We start from the raw sequence: 20511 nt of genomic DNA, 5'->3' as shown, positions 1-20511 counted from the left end.
TGGATGATATTTGCTTGTTAAAAGAGAAAGAAAAGTGGTGTGGGGGTCATCATGTGAGGCTCCTCATAGCGGCTAGGGAGGCTGTGACCTAACATGGTCCATGGCTAGAACCAGCTGCAAACAGGAAAGCACTTCAGACCTGCCTACCAGAGAGTGAGAAGCAAGCCCACCAATGACGTCAACCCTCTGGAATTTGATTTCCTCAAGACCCTGAGGCTCAAACAAAAATTCAGGCCACATAGTTTATTTGGAACAGATGACTGGTGTTTCATTCTTTAGGGACATGAACATTAACATCTCTTGGAGCTGGGGGAGGTCACAATTTCAGCTATATTACCTAATCTGTGAACCCCAGCATCCCATCTGTCTCCACTCCCAGGGCTAGGGATCCGAACACAGGTCTTCATGCTTGTGCATCATGCGCTTTACTCACAGAGCCATATCCCCAGCTCCGTGTGTGTGTGTGTGTGTGTGTGTGTGCGTGTGCGTGTGTTTTCTTTTCATCTAGAGTCCACATATGACATAAATGTATGATGGTTGCCTTTCTTGGTTTAGTGTATTTCACTTAACTTGATTGCAAATTTCATCCCTTTTCCTGCAAATGGTCTGAAACCACCTCACTGTGTCCAGGCACTACATATTCTTTAGCCATTCATCATTTATCGGACGTCCTGACTGGTTCTCCATCTCCGTTACTGTGAATCACATGACCATAGAAACATGATCACAGGAAACAGTTTTAGAATAAGTGAGGATATTTGGTGTCCAGAAGAGGCTGGGAAGATGTGTTTGGGTCTCAGGGGTGGAGACTTTGTGATTGAGTGCACACACATGCAAGCCCACATGCATATGCCCACGCACACACACACACACACACATACACACCTGCCCGCACACACACGACTGAGCTCTCCAGTTACTTTGAGAGTGGTTTTAGAATGTGGGCCATCCCTCATAATATGTGCATATACAGATATAGATTGGTTGATCTATTTGGTTTTGAGACACTTTGGCCGGACAATTGGGTACACATACATCTAGCTCTCTACTGAAGCATTAATTTTTCTTCAGGAGCCCAAAAATGGGCCTGAGGGAGTGGCTTAGTTAGGGTTTTTTTTTTTTTATTGCTGTAAAGAGATATTGTGATCATGGCAATGCTGACAAAGGAAAACTTTTAACCAGGGCTGGCTTACAGTTCAGAGACTCAGTCCATTATCGTCATGGTGGGAAGCATGGTAACATGCAGGCAGACAGGATGCTGGAGGAAGAGCTGACAGTTCTACAGCTGGATAGTGACGTACTGTCCTGGCTTGAGTAGCTGATACCTCAAAGCCCACAACCAGTGTCATACTTCCTCTAACAAGACCATACCTACTCCAACAAGGCCACACCTCCTAATAGTGCCATTCCCTATAGGCCTATGGGGGCCATTTTCATTCAAACCTCTACGGGGGGGGGGGAGTGCCGGATCTCTTTTATCCCTCTTCCCAAAGTGTCCACGTTGAATACATCTCCCCTTTCTACTGCTTTCCACCATTAAGCGTGGCTCTGTTAACTGTCTTATTAAAGATAGGAATTGGGGCACAGGCAGGGATGCTGAAGTTCAGTATTAAGCACACAGTCATAGCCGTATAAACCACCTCACCATAGACTTCCCAGCCTCCAGAACTAAGCATAGACACATCTCTTTTCATCATCACCAACCTTCCAGTCTGTGATAGTAACAGGACTAGGACAAACGTTGTACTAAGAGCAGTTCCTAACATCATCAGATATTTTGGAGATGGTTTTTCACCTGGGCCTTCAATTTCTGAAAGTACAATCACTGAGAAGCGAGGAGGAGGGTGTGCCCACCCCCACTAGAATTGGATGACAGAGAAACCACAACAGTCTGAGAACAACAAGTCTCAGGCAATGGCTGAATCAGAGCTGGTTGGGCCACGAGTGTGACTCGGGCAAACCGAGACATTCTGTTCTGTGTTTTCTAAGTGAGATCTGTGGGTGTGGCTCGGAGTGGGTGACTTCTGTTTGAGTCAGAAACCCTCTCTTGATTTCCCCCATGCCAGCCTTTTTCTTGTGGGCCACCAACAAGCTCCCAAATCACAACATACAGATTTAGTATTAGGTATGAATGCTCAATCTAGGGGCTTTTTACCCCACCCTACCCCCATGTCTTACTTTCCAGCTTCCTCTAGCAGTGTCTGTCTGTCTGGGGGCTGCCTGGATTCTAGCTCCAGACATGTCCCTCTCTTTCTCTCTCATTCTCTTCTCCTCCTCCCCTCTCTAGATTCCTCCATTTATTCTATCTGCCCTCCAGCCCCACCGACCCCTCTCCTGCCTAGCTACTGACTATTCTGCTTTTTATTAAACCAATCAGGTACCTTAGGCAGGCAAGGTGAAGCAAATGCAACACAAAGGCAGCAGAAACAAAGGCAACACATCTTTACAAAGTTAAAGTGATGTTTAACAACGTGCCTGGGATCTGCTGGCAGGGGCATTCCACCTTAAGGCACTCCAGTGTTTGTATTTGGGTAGGGATGGACAGCACACATGTAACACAGTATAATACACCAGGAATGATTGAGATTCTGGGTTGGATTCAGAGCACAGCATGTGTCTCTCTAGCTGACTTCCTGTTGATACCGAAGGGCTTGCAAACCCCAACTCTCAGGACCACTGACCCCCAGAACATAGCATTTCCATGTTGGGCACACAAGAACAATGACCCACCCCCACATGACAGAAGGGGACCAAGACCAAAGATTAAGAGAGTCCAAGGGCAGGTTCTCAGGCCTCAGGTGCAGATGGAATCTTGCTCACTGTGTCCCCAGAGGTTTGAGGGAACTGAGATTCATGGGCAGGGGCTGTGGAGGGGACTCATCAGGTAAATACCTGACATTCTGAGTTCCACTCGCATGACCCATGTGGTGGGAGAGGAGAATGGATTCTCAAAAACTGTTCTATGATCTACACACACACACACACACACACACACACACACACACACACACACACACTAAATAGATAGACATAGATGGTAGATATAAGCTAGATATATAGATGATAGATCTATAGATGATAAAGAGATGATAGATAGGAGAGAGGGAGGGGTGGAGAGAGTGAGATGGAGAGAGAGGAGAAAGAGGGGGAGAGAGAGAGAGAGAGAGAGAGAGAGAGAGGGAGAGAGAGAGAGAGAGAAAGGTACATAAAGCAGTGTGATGGTCAAGGTGTGTCAGAAGGCAAGGCTCTGTAATTGGTAAGCCCTGACACCAGAAAGTATGCCACATTCTGTTACAGCACTCCAGTCTAGGTTAACCAAAAATATCCTCTCTCTGCTTTGGGCTGAAAACTGATTAAAGCTATCTCCTAGTCTCCCTGAAGTTATATCTGCAACCTGGAATTCTGATTACCCTCAAGGGTTAAGTTTTATTTAACAACTGCATTAGATAAAAAATTTCCAAAGCTCATGTAATGAAATGCAGCAAGAAGTAGTGAGATGCTGGAATCAGTTCAGGGTAGCATGATTCTTTAAGTCCCTCCAGCATTTCCTGCCCTGAGCTTGGCCATGAGCAACCCAGAACAGAAGAATGGATTCCGCAATGACAGCTCTGCGCCACCAGAGGGCTCTCGGTGTGTGACGTACAAACCCGTGGAAGCTATCGGTAGGGGGCGCTCGCCGCCTGCAGGAACTTCCCCAAGCAGGCAAGTCTGACTAGTTGTATAATGCTCAGATAAGCACCCCATCTTTCTAACTTTGTTTCATCTGCAAAAATTCTAATACCAGGACCGTGATTTTATGAGTCTCCGAGAAGACCTAAGAGGGAGAAGCTCTGGCTGGAGACCATCTCAGAAGTAAAGGGAAAGAAAGGAAGACAAGAAAGAGGAAGAAAGCAGGGAGTGGGATCCAGTCTAGTCACTTCGGCTACTTGGAAGCCTGAGATTGAGGATTCCAAGTGAAAGACCTGCCTGAGCAATTTCCATTTCCTCTACCCACCCACCCCACCCCCACCATGTGGGGCTGAGGATGTGGCTCAGCAGTAAGGGGCTTGCCTAACTTGGACAAGGCCCTGAGTTTGATTCTCCACCTCCACCAAACAAAACAGAAGCGAGACAGAAGACGACCCCGCCAAAAATCCACCCCGGACCTAGAATGGTGGTGCTCACCTGTCATCCCTGTTATGATAAAGCGTGAGGAACCTTGGCAGCTTATTTCCCAAGAGCAAGGTAGAAAGATGCGTGAAGCCCATAGGACATCACGGTGTTATGATAAAGCGTGGAGAACTTTGGTGGGTTCTATGTCGGGCAAGGTAGACTGGGGGGGGAGGGTGCGGATCGGGGGAGGGACATGCCAGGTAGACAGAGTTGAAGTGAGAAGTTTTATTAGAAAGGGGAGGGGGAAGGAAGGAAAGAAACACAGAGAGAGGGCAGTAGACAAGAGACAGGAAAAGTCTTGTCCGCCCCAGGAGAAAAGCAGGAGAACGAAAGAGAGAGGAAAGAGAAAGCAGAAAGAGCATAAGAGGGCGGGGTCTGTCTTTGAAAGGGGTCCTTTGCACCTGTTTGCAGACTAAGCACTCATGGAACCCTGGGCTGACCAGAGTACTGCCTGAGTGCATCCTGCCAGGTGACAGGGGCAGGCCAGAGTAATGCCTGAATCCTTACAATCCCGACACTCCGGTTTGGGGCAGAGGAAATAGTCAGAGCAAGGCCAGCCTAGGCTACATAGGAAGAGCCTGTTTCAAACAACAATAAAATTGCAATCCTGGTGAAGCCCCTGTGGAAGCGTCATGAAGATGCAGCAGTGACTCTGGGAGCTTCTTTGTCATGCCAGCCATTGGCATTTCCATGTGCCCCCCCCAATCCTTTCAGCACCTCCCCCTCAGTCCTGCACAGCAAGATGCAAGAAAAGCCCCTCTGAAGTTTGGTCCTACCATAGACTCCCTGGCCTTAGTTTCCCCACCTAAAAATAAAATAAATAAATAAACAACTTTTACAGTCTTCACACACCTTCCCGCAGCGTTTCAAATAGGGTTCTAGCCTCCCCAGCTAAGACATTAACAGAGTCAGGGGAATTTTAAAATATTATGGCCTAGACACTCCACCCCCCCCCCCCATTCCCTGCAGGGCAGAGGTAATTGGTCTGCTGTGAAGCCAATGCTGCAAATGTTTTTTAAAAGCTCCCCGGGGTGACTTGAATACACTGCTGGGTTCAGAATCTCTGGGGTCTAATTCCCCTGCTGGGAGCTCTGCAAATTGGTGAGTTCCTTGTCCAATCTATCTCCGTGTAGAAAACCAGGCTGGGATGAATGCTGGGACCCGGGCATTTGGATGGGGGCCTTGGGCCAGTCCCCGGTGCACCCCAAAATAAAGCCTGCATCAGTGGGACTGTTGCGATTCAGTCTTTCTAACTGAAATTTAGGTTTTTAAATTTAACCCTGTGGCACACGTGTGTGGGGGTCCAAGAAGCCAATTAGCTTGCAGCATTTGATTCTCTTTTTCTATCATAGGACTCCCAGAGTTCAAAATCAAGTTGCCAGACTTGCATGGCAAGCCCCTCTCTGCCCATGAAGCCATCTTGCTAGCCTTTATTTCATTTCTGAGATAGGGTCTCATGTAGCCTAGATTGGCCTCATACTTGATTTGTAGTAGATACTGGCCTTGAATTTCTGATCCTCTTGCCTCCAACTTTTACATGCTAGGGTTACAGGCACCTGCATGCCTATTTTATGTGGTGCTGGGGCTTCTGCAAGGACTCTTCCAGGGGAGCTGGAATCCATCCTCCACATGGTACTGACCCTGAGTGTGTCTATACTGAGAAGTGGCTGTAAATGTATTCTTGAGTCATTGGATGCATTTGTCATATGGACACGTAGAAATTTCCCCAGGCTCCATCAAAACAATGGGGAGGGTTTCACACTGAAGAGAGGAAGCAAAGGCCCACGCTGGCCACAGGACTTAGCTGGATACATTTTTCTGGGTTTTGTTATTCTGCTTTCTGGGGGTTATGTGTTTTTAGGTGTGTGTGTGTGTGTGTGTGTGTGTGTGTGTTTAAACCCCAGGGTAGGAAACGCACCCATATTTTATTCTAAGAGTCCAGTGAAGAAAGTTCCCTCCAATGATGGATTATTTGACTTTTCATTTCTTAATGATAGATTGTTGGACTTTTCATCTCTTGGGCAATATCAGCTACGCTTTGCGTGGGCTTAGCAGAGACTTTCTTGCCAATGGGCCCGGCTTTAAGAGGGACAGCTGACTTTGGAGTATGAGGAGCTCAAAACAACCACACCTGCAGAAGTTGCCGATGTCAGGGCTGTGAGACCATCTCGAAATTACAGAGAAAACACCCAGGCAGAAAAGCAAAACCACATGAGATCAACTTTACTTCAGTGCTCACAGAGCACCTGGATCTCATGTAGGAAAACCCAGGTTTGGCCATGAATCGGTTCAATAACTGGACAAAGGTCACAGTTAGTTGTGTGCGCTAGGGCAGCGGGTGGCTGAGGCCACAGTGTAGGTATGTGAGGTGTTCAGAGGACTTAAGAAGATACTGCCCCAGTATCCTCAGTTCACACTGAGTTGAGCTTTGTCCTGTCCTTGGAGCTTACTGATACAGGTCCTTGCTATATTGGTCATGTGATCTTGGAGTTCACTATGTAGCCTCATTGGTCCAAGCCTATGGTCCTCCAGCCTCCTTCTCCAAAACATATATCTGGCCCTTGGGGAGAAGGGATGATTTTAGTGTTAAGGTCAGAGGTCAGGTCAGGCAGCCCCAACAAGCCAGGTTTGACCACTTACCTCAATAGGCCAATTAAACAGACTTGTAAGAATGAAATGCAGAGAATAGACATTTATCCAGTGTCCCGCACTCAGAAGAGGAACAAAGAGACCTAGTGACCCCACCAAGTTCTAAGCCCTGACATCCTGACATAAGATTTAGATTTAAATAGAAGGCAAGAGGACTGGGTAGATACCTTAATGGGTAAGAGCATTTGCTACACAAGCATGCAAACATGTGGCCATGAGTTCAAATCCCTGGCACTCAAGAAACAAAAGCTGGGCATTCTCACACCAGTGCCTATTGCTTATAGAGCTGTGTGGGGAGAGACAGGGAGGTACTCAGGGCTTGCTGGCTGTCAGCTGAGCTCCAAGTTCAGTGAGAGACTGGCTCAAGGGACTAAGGTAGGGAATGATAGAACAGGACACTAGATATTGTCCTCCGACTTCCAGGCACAGGCATTCCTGCCTGCACAGATACACACACACACACACACACACACACACACACACACAGGAGAAGAACTGTGCATAGCTAAGCAGTTCTTGGCCAGCTATGGCCCCTCCCATTGTTGCCCCATCTTTCTCTCAGCCCCAGTCTCTCCCACAAGATGGCCTGGCAATTTTCAGAACTGTGTAAATTATCCTCCTGGGAGACAAGCTCCCCCTACGACAGGCACCAGGCATCAGCCTTTTCCTTCTCTAGCTTGAGATTCCCCAGAGAAATGCCAGTTCCCTGGGGTCCATTGTTTCAATGGTCTGATAACCAAAGGGAGGGCACATGTCTCTTTAGAATACCTCCTTACCCAGCTCCAGCCTCTGTCTGCCTGGATGCACAGAGTCTTCATCTTCACCTTGGTAAGCCTGTGAACACAGAAAGGACTAACAGCCTTAGGCACACAACATTTAGGACTAACACCCAGGAGGCACACAAGATCAGACGCGTTGTCTCATGGAACCTGCCTGTTCACTCTCAGGGGATGGCTTTGCTTTAATCACCACAGTGCAGGCTCCCAAATGCCTTCCTGGGTGCTCACCCGGCATCCAAGAAGCCTCAGATCCCATCCCAGTGTTCTATAAGCCAGACTGGGTGCCACATGGTTATAATCATGGCACTATGGGCGGTGAGCAGAAGGGTGGTAAAGGAGGATCGCAAGCTATAGACGATCCTCTGAGGTGCCACGGAGAATCTGGGCTACATAAGATCTTGTCTCAAAACAAACAAATAAGCATAAAGTTGGGGACCACTAAATCCAGAACTGGGGAGGCAGGAGCAAGAGGATGTTCTTGGCTATACAGCAAGTTCAAAAGCAGTCTGAACTACATCAGACCCTATTTCTGTAAATAGATAAATGAGGTAAACAGACTCAAATGGTTCTGGTTGGTTGCAGCTCCCTCTAGTAGCTTCTTCTGCTTTCCAGGCCTGCTATGACGTGAAGAGTCTCTTCATACACTGCTGCTGTCAAGCTGATGTTCCACTCAAACACACAGGGCTGAGTGGAGCCCTCTGAAACCAAGAGCCAAAACAAAAGTCTCTCCCTAAAGTTGTCTCTGTCAGGTACCTTGGTGACACTGATGCCAAAGTCATGGACACAAGGCCTGACTAGCTGTCTCCCTCATCCTGTTTTGAATCCATCTGCCTGTATGTACTCAACTCCTGCTGGGTAAGCTCAGGCCATCATCCATCATGTCTCTCACGGGTTCATGTAGTCTCTTCATGTCATGCCTGTACTCCTTCACATATGCTGATTCTGTGCCTAGTAGTGACTGTGCCTGCCTGTGTTTCCAGAAAAATTTGACTGTGGATAGTCTGTCATAATTAATTTAGTGTGTGTGTGTGTGTGTGTGTGTGTGTGTGTGTGTGTGTGTTATCACATTCTCACCCTGGTTTGTATGTGGTTAGAGGACACACTTAAAGGAGTTGGCTCTCTCCTTCCACATGTCCATCCTGGGGATTGAACTCAGATCATTAGGCTTGGCACCTTAACCCACTGGCCTTCCAATTATTTGAGACATATCTCTCACTGACCCTGAAGCTCACCAATTCACCCAGACGACCTGGCCAGTGAGCCCCAGGCATCCTCCTATCTCCATCTCCCGGGAGTGGAAATTACAGGCAGGTGCCACTAAGTCCTCTATTTTTTTAGTTGCTGGGGATGGCTCAGGTCCTCATGTTTACACGAGCATTTTACTGGCTGAGTCATCTCCCCAGGCCCAAAGTTCTCTTAATTACCATGCCTGCTCCGAAGCCAGGAGACTGGTCACATTTCCTACCATATGTTCTGCCTTCATCAGCTTCTTTTCTGTATGCCAATCATCTGGCTTCAGAGTCCCTCTGCTCAACAGGCTCTGCCACCTTCTCCATCCGCTGCTTCTTAGAGATGTTGAACTGTCTCCTATGGGGGCTCCAGGAATGAATCTCAAGGCCCATTGCAAATCAGATCATAAATAATGAATCAACTCTCATCAAAAGGAAAAAAAAAACTTTTATTTTTTCTATTGCATAAATAATGGTAAATTAGATTCTTTTTAAATAAGATTATATATTTACAGATGAGTTTAGTTACAGAAAAAATCTGATACATATGGCAGTCATTTTCCCTTTATACAGTAAGATAACATGTTAATAATATCGTTTCATTGGATCACTTAAGTTGCATGCCAAGTTCATGTATATTAATATTTACATTTGATATAAAGATTTTTTTTATTTCACTAACCTGCTGTCTCACCACTTAATAGCAGAAAATCACCAACTCACACTAAATGAAGAAAACAAAACCAAAAAATGTAAATGAGGTAACATGGGAAATTGAGATGCATGATTGACATTTGACTGGAACATTCTGGAAGGAGAGGCAAGAAGCTCCTGTTTAGAACAGTCTTTACCTGTGCTTCTGAGACACCCAGCATGTAGGGGTTCAAATCCCAGCCATTTACTTCTGTGCTTTGAGAATCAACTTAAATTAATGACCTGTCCCCACCAGAGGACCAGAGTTCTCCCACATCTGGCAGGACCAGCCTTTCAGAGTCTGAATGGCTTCCATGAGCATGACCTTGGGATAGTCCTTGGGCAATTAGCTTCTTCCTGAATTCAGAATTTGGGGAAGAGAAATCAACCTCCACCCTGAGGAATTAGTCACTGGAAAGCTCCTTAAGGTTCCTCAGAGTACTCGATCTATGTGAACTTGGACCAGGATCTGAGAGAGGCTTTTCTCCACAGGTCTTTTCATGGAACAACGTTGGAGGTTGCCTGCTTCAAGAATCAGGAACTAGCCAGGTGGTGGTGACGTGCAACTTTGATCCTAACACTCAGAAGGCAGAGGCAGGCAGATCTGTATGAGTTCAAGGCCAGTCTAGTCTACAGAGTGAGTTCCAGGATAGCTAGGGATACACAGAGAAATCCTATCCTGGGCGAAGGCGGGGTGGGAGAAATCAAGAACTAGTTTATTATTCCCATTGTTTTATTTAGGAAACAAGGTCTCACACTGTAGCCCAGGCTGACCTCGAACTCACTATGTAACCCAGGCTACACTCTAACCTGCCACACTCCTCCTGCCTCTGCCTCCCATGTTTTGGGACTGCAGATGTATGCAACCATACCTGGCTCAAACAGGCTCTGGGGTGGCATGAAGAAGAAGGGACAAGGAATCGGGTACCTGGGAACTGCTCCCTCCTTGCCCGTGTCTCTTGCTCTGGCTGGGCCATTGTTGTGGCAAGCATCTGTGTCCAGCTCCATTCGCTTCAACTTCAGATTGCTGGTCCTGCACCCCAGACTCGTCACCTGACACTCAATGGAGGTGGGAGCTTCCTGCCTTCTGTGGAATTATGAATGATTCCACATCTGCCTGAACTGCTTCAGAGTCCAATGGCCAAGGGAAAAGTAAGATGGTAATGGTGGGGGGGGGGAGGAAGCATGGGCTGTGCATCCTTTATTTGGGGAGTTTCCAGTTAGGCATTCATCCTTAGACAGATTTGGGGAGCATCATATTTTGGGAATCTGGCTTCTTTCTCAACCTATAGACTCATGAATTTACATTCCATGTAAGCTTTACCCAGGGGACCAAGTCTTCATTTTCAGGCTTTATTTCAAGAAGACACACACAAAAAAGCACATCTTGACTCAGCAAGATTTTGGGCAATAAACAAAAACGTCTCTCACCTGTGTGACATGTGACATGTTGGCTGGGAACCAGAAGGCATAGTTTCCTTTACAAACACTGGACACCAAAAGGAACACATAGCTGCCTCTTGGGATTCATGTCACTTAACAAGCTATCACCCCTGAAGGATGCAACATACAGGACTTCTGAACCCTTTCTACTGGAAATGTCTTTTCCCCTGGCTCCTAGCAGCAAGGATCCCATTTCTGGTGCCCTTCCCAAATGACAATACTGTCTCCTTTGGTTTTTCTATTCTGTTTTCAGGGACCTATTCACAGGTCTCAGAGCATTGGGCAAGGCATGCTGGGGTTAGCAGGGGTCAACCACCCAGAGGAGGTACTTGTAGAGCTTGTGGCTGGCCGTACATCCCCTGGACATTCCCAAAGTAGGCCAGATACATCAGCCTTTTAAAAACTTCATCTCTGTCAGGTCCAAGGATGGAGCAAACATCCGTGTGAAATCTGCATTCTCTGAAATGTTCTTTTCTAATTAGCCTGTACTTTCTGGAAAATTCTAGTCCCTGCCTCCTTTCAGTTAGATACTCCCTTCCTACCCCTGACCTTGTGTGTGTGTGTGTGTGTGTGTGTGTGTGTGTTTACATGTAGCTTAGTTCAACTTGTTCTGTAGAGGAGGATAAACTTGAACTATTCCGAGTTCCTGTACCTCCCAACTGCTGGAATTATAGGCATGCCCATTACCCATGCTTTAATAACTTCTGAAAGCACATAAAGGACTGGTTTGGAAGCCAAGGCGCCCCACCTGAGGAAAAGGTTAACCCTATATCCAGAATGTGGGGTGTCTTCAAATGACAAACTAGCCAAGATAGGAGCTAGGTAATGTTGAGGTACAGGGGGCTGTTTTGTGAAACTGGAAAAAAACCCAATTTTTCTTTCCCCTTTGAGTGGAAAGGAGTCTCATTATGTTAGCTCATGCCAGCCCAGAACTGTGTATATAGCCCAGGCTTATCTAGAACTTAACTATGTAACTCAGGCTGGCCTTGAACTTGCTCTACAATCCAGGCAGATGTTAAATTTCAATCCTCCAGCCTCAGTTTGTCAAGTGCCAGGAATTACAAGCATGCTCTCCCATATCTGGCTGAATCAAGCATTCATTGTGGTATTTTTAAAATTAGAACCAATATTAAATATAAACCATTGGCATTAACATGACGGCAATACATTTGCAGTGAGCATAGGATCCAAAGAGAAGGCTTAGTTAGCTGGTATGCCTGTCCCCTTCCTCCAAACCAACTGCGTGTGGCAAGGCCACATAGCTACGAACAGTCCCCTGAGTGTTAGTCAAAGTGCGGGTGGAATGAAGCTAAGCAATTGTGACATTTACATGATCATGGGGATAGGGACTGGATGAGGTGGCCTAGCTTCTCCTCTGTTCTGTCCTGACTATAAATAATTCAAGTTAAAAACTCTAATGGCTGCATAGCTCTTCTATTTTGAATGGATTTTCTCCTCGTGGAAGAGGGGAGCCAGGGAATCAATGTGGACGGAAGGAAAATGGCTGTGAGTTCTGGACTGTCAGCCCAGTGGGGCACCCTGGAAGAGGCCAGTGGAAAAACACTCATCTAAAGTTGTTTGTGATGGACGCTTCCCAGGGAATGGGGTTCTTTGATCCTCCAGGTCATAGAAACAGTATGTGCCAAAGTCTAGAAGTTCCATCGGAGCTCATCTGTACTGTTATCAGTTATCATAGCATTATATAAAAATAAGGACCCTTTTCACAAGAAGGTTCCAGACTCTCTGTGTATCTTAGGTAACAGGGTAGATAGGGTAGCTGTGGACCTTTAGTGATAGAGTGTAGGGACATGACTTAATATGCTTTGAGGTACAAAACTTAGCACTTTCATTAAGGGCACACAGGAAACAGATCCACATACAACAGGCAACCAGGCATAGCCTAGCCAACCCAACCCAGGAAGTACTAATAGTCACCTTCTTTATCTTCTGATGATGCCTCCTTCATAGGCTCCCAGGGACACTACCAGTCTTAGATTCAAAAACAATGTATACAACACTCTTTGATTTACGACCTGAGTCTGAACTTGAGCCCATAGGAAGAGATTGCAATAAAAGCCAGGCATTTCTCTCCCTGTTCTTAGGTTTTCCAATCACTTTGAGAGTCCACTGACTGGGATTAGTTGCTGGGGGCTAGGAGTGAAGCTCTTCTCAACATAGACTGCCTTTCTATTTTTGTTTGTTTGTTTGTTGTTTTTGTTTTTTTGAGTCAGGGTTTCTCTGTATTGTTTTGGAACCTGTCCTGGAACTAGCTCTGTAGACCAGGCTGGCCTCAAACTCACAGAGATCCATCTGCCTCTGCCTCCCGAGTGCTGGGATTAAAGGCATGCGCCACCAACTCCCAGTATCCTTCTGTTCTTTGATCCCATTCTTTCAGCTACTAGACCACTTGTCATGTAAACTTTGAGATAGGAGCAGGTGTGGAAGATGCCTAGTAGATGTCCTGGTCTCTATGTATACGTCACCCAGAACTTCCTGCAATCACTGAGTTTGCCCAAGAACTCCTGAGAACCACAGTGCACCTCAGTTCCTATTTCTAGCTCTCAGAAAGGAGAGTCTCAACAAGCAAGCAAATGCTTTTACAGATGGCAAGCTTAACTTGTGTTTTTGCCTGCCAAATGATGTAAGGTGGTTTTATTCCTCCCATATGTAGAGTCTTGTTCTGGGAGGTGAGATAAAGGATAGAGGTGAGGAGGCTACCCACACAGGGCTTACTCCTTTTCTCCTGAGTTGGGGGGAGGGAGTTCAAATACAATTGGGAAAGGCGGGGAAGCCATGCATATTCTAGGAGGTTAATTCCCCATCTCAGCAGGAGATGGATTTTGGGAGTCATAGAGTGCAGACAGGTAGGACCTAGAGTGTTCTTTAAGAAAGTGTTCCCTATGTTTGTACCTTGGCAAACTCGGGGTAGATGCAAGTTCCCATGGCAACCTCTTATAGAGGTCACATGGAACTTGCACACATTCTGAAAGCCATTGTGAACAGTTCTAGGGTGGAGTCCCATTTGGGGATTCTGTCTACATCCAGGACAGTGAGGGGACAGCTTGTTTGAAGGTTACAAGGTTCAGAGTCAGCTTGTCTTGCTCTAGGTCAAATGCTGTCCTAGTGTCTGTCATTCATGATGGTCTGGGTGTGTGCAGCTGAGCTGGTAGCAAGGATGAGCCATTCACCGAGTCACCTCATGGCTGGGCAGCCTCTGTCAGGGATTCCCAAGTCCTGTCACAGGCAAGGCAGCAAAGGTTGAGGCCCCACCTCTCCTACGGAGGGTACCTCAGCTGCACATGGCTGGCTTCCCTTGAGCATGGGAGGCAGAACTTTCTGGAACCATCAGCCAACCAGCTCCTTCCCAGTTACTGTCATGAGGATCTTGGGTGGCCATGAACTTCAGGGTAGACAACATTTGCATGAGCAGACCTCGGAGTAGGGCTGCATGGAAAAGGAGCCCAACACCCTGAATGCATCAAAGACAAATAATACAAGCAAAGCAGCTAGAGGGCAGGCCACCTACGAGTACTCTCAGCCCCCTGAGTCTAATGGACACCACTAGACCTGGTTTCCTTCACTGCTATATTCAGCCACGGGTGCCTCAGATGAGGCGGCTGCCGGTGAGGGGGGGTAATTTCTGGGCCATCGGAAGGAATTTGCTGTCTTCTTTCCTGTTGTTCCTTCCACACAATTGGGGAAGATGCAGGCATTTGTTTGGTTGTTGTTTTGTTGTTTTTGTTTTTAGGGAGGGGATGCTCATGCCCTTGTAGGGAGCAGGCTTTTTTTTTTTTTTTTTTGGAATGGCATCTCTGCTCATTGCTGAAAGAATCTAAGCTCTTCATCTTTGGGGCCAGCCTCCTTCTCTCCTTCAGTATGGGGCAGACGTTACAGGAAAGCAACAGTTGAAGAAATCTTGATATTACACCTTGGTAGCTAATCTCAGCTGAGGCAAGGCGTCCGCCCCCTTCAGGTCCTTAGAGTCCTACACTTCCAGAAGCATTCACCTGGTTTCTTCTGCATGCTCCCAGGAAGATGCAGTTTGGAGGTTCAAGCATCAGCAAGTGATAGGAAAACATGCCGCTGTCAGCTACGCTTGCCTTCCTGCACACACCAGGCAGAGAGAAGGCAATTGCCCCAGGAAGAAACCAAAGGGGGTGGGAAGCTGTGCAGTGTATTAATATTCTGTGTCTCTACCTGCTCTAGCTCAGAAGTCTGGTCCTAAGGGGATCATGGTGACTCAGCCTAGGGAAGAAACAGAAAGGGCAGGTTTGCAGAGGGCACCTTAAGAAAGGAAGGCAGGCTGCTGCCTGGATGTGCCAGACTCCAGGCAGTTTGGTGAAGGGACTCTGTGCCCCCTTGGGCTCTTGGGACCTCCATCTTGCTCTCTCTTCCCTACGCTATGGCTCAAACCTAGTTTGACTTGTGCTCTTGGTGAATATTCACACACTACAGTGGGGAAAGTATCTACAGCTGCCCTCCACACTACTGCTCGGAGTGCTTGTAGAGGTGAACTAAAGGAAGACCCTATAAGGAGACCTTGCATGATCCAAGTCTAAGGCAGCAGCAATGGGGGACAAGGGAGGGAAAGTAGGCTAGAGGAATATGCATTGCACCAAAAGAAACCCTGCCCGGCTGCATGGAGAGATAGAGGTTGCAAAGCTGCTGGCTGCTCAGTGTGGCTGGAGGAAGGATGGAGGAAAGAGAAGCAGGGAGCTTCTGGCTGAGATCTGAGGAAGTAGCAGGGCAATTTCACTACAGCAATAAAGACCTGGGCTCAGAAAAATACCAAGGAAATTAGCACATCTATAGGTAACGGGCAACCTGACCACTCACACTTGAATTCATAGTGAATCTAGCAAAACTCAAAGAAATAAAAGTCTTGGCCTGCTACTAAAAACAGACGCAGACATTGAGTTCTCCACCCCAACAGAAGACTTCTGTGATCAGGACTCAAGTCTAGTCATCACATCAGCCATGCCCACTAACCTCTCTCTCTCTCTCTCTCTCTCTCTCTCTCTCTCTCTCTCTCTCTCGTCACTGGCACAATCTGACTATCATGAGATACTAAGCAAAATACAGCAATTTGATCCTAACACTTTTCTGTCCCAGGTTCTAAGTCTCTTTCTCTTAGCTGGAGAGAGACTCACAAAGTCTGAGATGAGGGAAGGGTTTGATGTACACCAATCTTAACTTAGAGATGTTGTCTAGTATGGTGGGTGTCTCAGAGGGCTCTGTTACTTCGGATGCCCGGGGCCTCCTCGCCCACCAGGTTCAATCCTTCCCCTACCCCAGTGGCTTCACCCTCTGCTCCCAAGAAGCAGGGATGGGTGTGAGCTAGAGGACAAGTTCTGGTCCAAAGCAAGCGATTAGGGAAGAATAGCATCAAACACGGAGAAGTCTCTTGTCTGTCTATGCATCTGGGTTATAGACACCCAGATTATGATTTTTTTTTCTTTTTTCTCTAATGGTGGCACAGGCAAGAAAGCTGGGAGCCAGGCTCTCTGCAGATTCCAATATGCTGGTGCGGGATGGACTTCGGAAACAGAAAGCCAAGTGCCATGGAAACCAACCGAGAGCGCCCCAGCTCTACCGACAGGAGTCCTGTAGAAAAGGCAATAAGAACAGCAGTGACTGCAAGGAGCTGAGCCCTGCTTAATGGCTTTCCCCCTCATGCCTTGCAGGGAGGGGGTCTCCACTGGGTGGAGGAAGGAAGCCAGGGTGAGATGGAAAGTCCCCTTTTCTGTAGCAACCCAGAGGTCAACCTCAGCAGGGAGTCTCTGTGGGTCCCTGGGTTGAAAGAATCGGGGCATGGATGGAGGTGAGTGTTGTTCACACCTGTCTTTTCTTTCTCGCTCTCTGATGCCACCAGGATACCTGGATGGCTACTGGAATTCCAAGATGAAAACAAAACAGTATTTTTTTTCCTTCGGAGTTGCTACTGGCGGTTGAAGCAATAATTGAGAACTCCCGGGTATTTATTGCATTGGGAAACAAAACCATGAAAGCATTGAAGACAGCCCTTTAGTGTCCCTGCCAAGGAGATGGAGTTGATCCGTGACCCCAGTTGCACTGCAAACTTGAGTTCTTTACTGAACTGTACCAACTCCTGCATATCCATCCATAGGTCCAGATCTCCCATGTGGAGGAACAGAGTCTGCCCGCGGGGAATGCACATGCGCGGTGAGCTGGCAACGCGGTGTGGCTGGTGGGAGGTTGCTACTCCATGCCGCTCCGCAGGATCTGGTTGGCTGCGATCAGCATGACGCTTATGATGAAGGCCATGGCGAAGGCGCATATGAGGCTCTTGCGGACGCAGGTCTGCCGGTTCTGTTTCTGTGAATGAACTGGGGTCAGGGTAGAGAGGAGAGAACAGAGAGATATCTTGAGATAGGCTGTATGTTTTCTACACAGCATAGGCTGTGTCTAACCAATTCAGGTGATGGATAGATACTATAGGACTCTTAGCAACAACTGAGCAGAAAATTCTAGCGAAAGGTATGAAATGGTAAGACATCCCTTCCAGAACTGTGGTCCGTGAGATGTTGGGAGAAAGCTTTAGACGTCTAGATATAATGCAGCTACAGAGAGTTTCAGAGAAAAGAATGTGTAACATTACAGGCCCCTTTCTGTAACCAATACTAATACAATAAGGTTTGAAAGCTTTCCCACATATTGTATGTGTATGTGTCTTGTTTGTACGAGTAGTGCACATGGCTATGGAGGCCAGAGTACAGTGTCTGATGTCATTCCTTGGACACTGTCCGCCTTGGTTTTTGAGACAGACTCTTGCCAGCTGGGAACTTGCCTAGTAGTCTGAGTTGACTGTGCAGTGAATCCCAGCGATCCGCCTGTCTCTTCCTCCCCAGTACTGTGATTACAAGCACACACCACTGTATCTATCTATGTGAAAATCAGGTTCTCCTGCTTGCAAGGCAAGCACTTTACCAAACTGAGCTGGCTCTCCAGTGTTCTTTTGGAAGCTCAATTACCTCCCAATAGTGCCACCATTTGGGGACCAAGTCTCCAGTACAAGAGCCTCACAAGACACCTCACATCTAAACAGCACATTGTGGGGGGGGGGTGGCTGATACAGAAGGGATTGACGACCTTTCCTCATTTACCCCTATATCTAACTCGGGGTTTTTATTATTAAAACCAATTAGAACTTGTGCTACATGGTCTTTCAAATTCAGCTATTAAAGAAGATTGGGGACTTGGGATAAGACGTGGTCAGTAAAGTGTTTGTTCTGCAAGTATGAGTTCAATCCTCAGCACCCACAAAAAAAAAAAAAAAAAAAAAAAAAAAAAAAGCTGGTCATGGTGGGAGAGACAGGTGGGTTGTGGGGCCCACTAGCCATCAGGCCAGCATACTTGATGAGTTCCAGACCAGCCAGGTGGTGGATGACATCCTGAGAAACATTATCTGAGGTTGACCTGTAGCCTCCGTGTACTTGCACACACACACACACACACACACACACCAAGGAGAGTGGCAAAGCCAGCTGTGGTGGTGCATTCTAGTAATGCCAGGTACCTGAAGGCAGTCAGAAGAATTTTGAGTTTGAGGCATGATTTGGCTACATGATAAAACTCTTGTCTTGAAGGGGCCAGACCCCATCTAGCATCCTGCTTTGGCAGCCATAACGGGCTGCAGACCCAGCAATAAGTAGGTCTCTGACTTAGCAACATGTGCTGAGTTCCTGACCTTGCCCCAGTCACTAGGAAGCCAGATACCCTCCATGTGGCAAGGAGCCAATCAGAAGTTAGCTAGCCGGCTCTGGATGTGCTTTGAGGTGACAGTGGAGTGCAGAGCATAGCAACCACGCTAGGAGGGGCTCTGAGCATAGCAACCTGTCCTGCAGGTGCCTGTGACCAATCAACTCAGGACAGGTCACCCAAGCCCGGAAGAAGTGCACCACTCCTGAGCCTGTTGTGGACTCCCAGACACTCCCCTTGTTCTACCCAATATGTTCCCTGCCCCACAGCCATCGTGGGTCCTCCTCACTCCACCACCTGCAGTGTCAGAGGGACAGAGGACCTGAGTTAATACAGATAACTCGTTATTAATTAAAGACTCTTTGCTTTTGCATCGGATCAGGTCTCCTGGTGACTTGGGGGTTCAGAATTTGGGCACAGCAGTCTCAAAACAACAAAGCATTCAAAACAAACCCACACAGAAACAAGGCTGACAAGATGGATCATGGGTAAGGGAGCTTGCCATCCGGCCTGACCACCTGAGTCTGCTCCTGGAGACCCACATGGTAGAAGGGTGAAAACTAGCTCCTGAAAGCTGGCCTCTGAGTGCCACAAAAGCAAACACACACACACACACACACACACACACACACACACACACACACCACACACACACACCACTAACACAATAAATGAAATAGGTAAATAAATACCGTTTAAAGGGCTCAAACAAATAGAACACTGGAAGGAAGAATGGACCAGTTAGGCCTCTCAAGGCCATGATACTCAGAGTCATGCTCCAGCATCTCCCACCATGTTGGGACTTCCCCTGTAGGAATAACAGACTTAGAAGTAGGAATCAGGCCATGTTTTCAAAGTTAAGACGAGCTATCCCTGGGAGAAAGGGCCCAAGGGCTTGTCAAGGATCTCTGAAAATTACTGTCAAGCCAGATTCTCAGTGAGCCTGTGCCCCCAGCCACTGCTCGGGCTCCCTCTCCAATTCACCAGGGTTCTTTTCCCCAGAATCTCCTAAGTCTCCTCTTGTTATCACTAATCCTCCCAGATCCACCAGGCTTGTGCTTCCCCTGGGTGATATAGGAGTATTTTTGTGGTTCGACTCTCCACTCACTGATTGACTCAGTTTTAAGTTTTTAGCTGGAGGAGGGAGTTTTGTTTGGTGTGGAGATGGACTTCTAGGAGTGGGCACACAGAAGGAAAATGCTAACTCCCAGAGAGGGCAAAGGAGATGGTGTTTTAAGAAGGAAAGGATGGAGTCGGGACGTGGCTCAGCTGGTGAAACGCAGCGAGTGAGGCCCTGGGTCCCATCCCCAGCCCTGGGTTCCATCCCCAGTGCGGCAGTATGAGAGAGTGGCGGTGCACACTTGTAAACTCAGCACCCAGGAGGTGGAGACAGGAGGACCAGACGTTCAAGGTCATCCTCGGCTACAAAGCAAGACCCTATCTAAACAAACAATGAATCAGCAAAAAAAAAAAAAAAGGAAAGAAGGAAGAAAGGAAGGAAGGAAGGAAGGAAGGAAGAAAGGAAGGAAGGAAGGAAGGACGGTCGGACGGACAGACGGAAGGAAGGAAGGTGTTCGTGGCTTGCTGAGAACCAGCTAATGAATTCTGGGCCTATGCCTATGTAGAAAGTCTCCTGTCACACTCCATCCTAGGGTCTGTGGGAAGCTTCTGCAACAGAAAATGCTGTGCTTGGCCCAAGGGGGAATATGCTCATATAAACCTTCTTTTTGAAGGATACTCAGGAAGCGAGGTAACAGGTGACAGGCTTTTATCCCCCCCACCCCCCACCTCCCCCAACCTTACCTCCCCCCACCTCTCCGTGTTAAGGTGTGGCTATGAAGTGTCTC

General features: G+C 47.5%; 1 protein-coding gene across 3 annotated transcripts in view; it reads right to left on the bottom strand.

Annotated features, from left to right (window-relative positions):
- Nucleotides 1–16905: 16905 nt before the first annotated feature.
- Nucleotides 16906–20511, bottom strand: part of Caln1 (calneuron 1) — a 439729-nt gene continuing 436123 nt past the window's right edge. For all 3 annotated transcript variants that reach the window (XM_051204808.1, XM_051204809.1, XM_051204810.1), the window contains one exon: nucleotides 16906–17292. In XM_051204808.1, the coding sequence (XP_051060765.1) occupies nucleotides 17165–17292 (128 nt within the window). In that variant the 3' untranslated portion in view covers nucleotides 16906–17164. The remainder of the gene's footprint in view (nucleotides 17293–20511) is intronic.

Source organism: Phodopus roborovskii, unplaced genomic scaffold, assembly GCF_943737965.1.
Source record: "Phodopus roborovskii unplaced genomic scaffold, PHOROB, whole genome shotgun sequence".
Lineage (NCBI taxonomy): Eukaryota > Metazoa > Chordata > Mammalia > Rodentia > Cricetidae > Phodopus > Phodopus roborovskii.
This window is presented reverse-complemented; position numbering and strand designations above follow the sequence as displayed.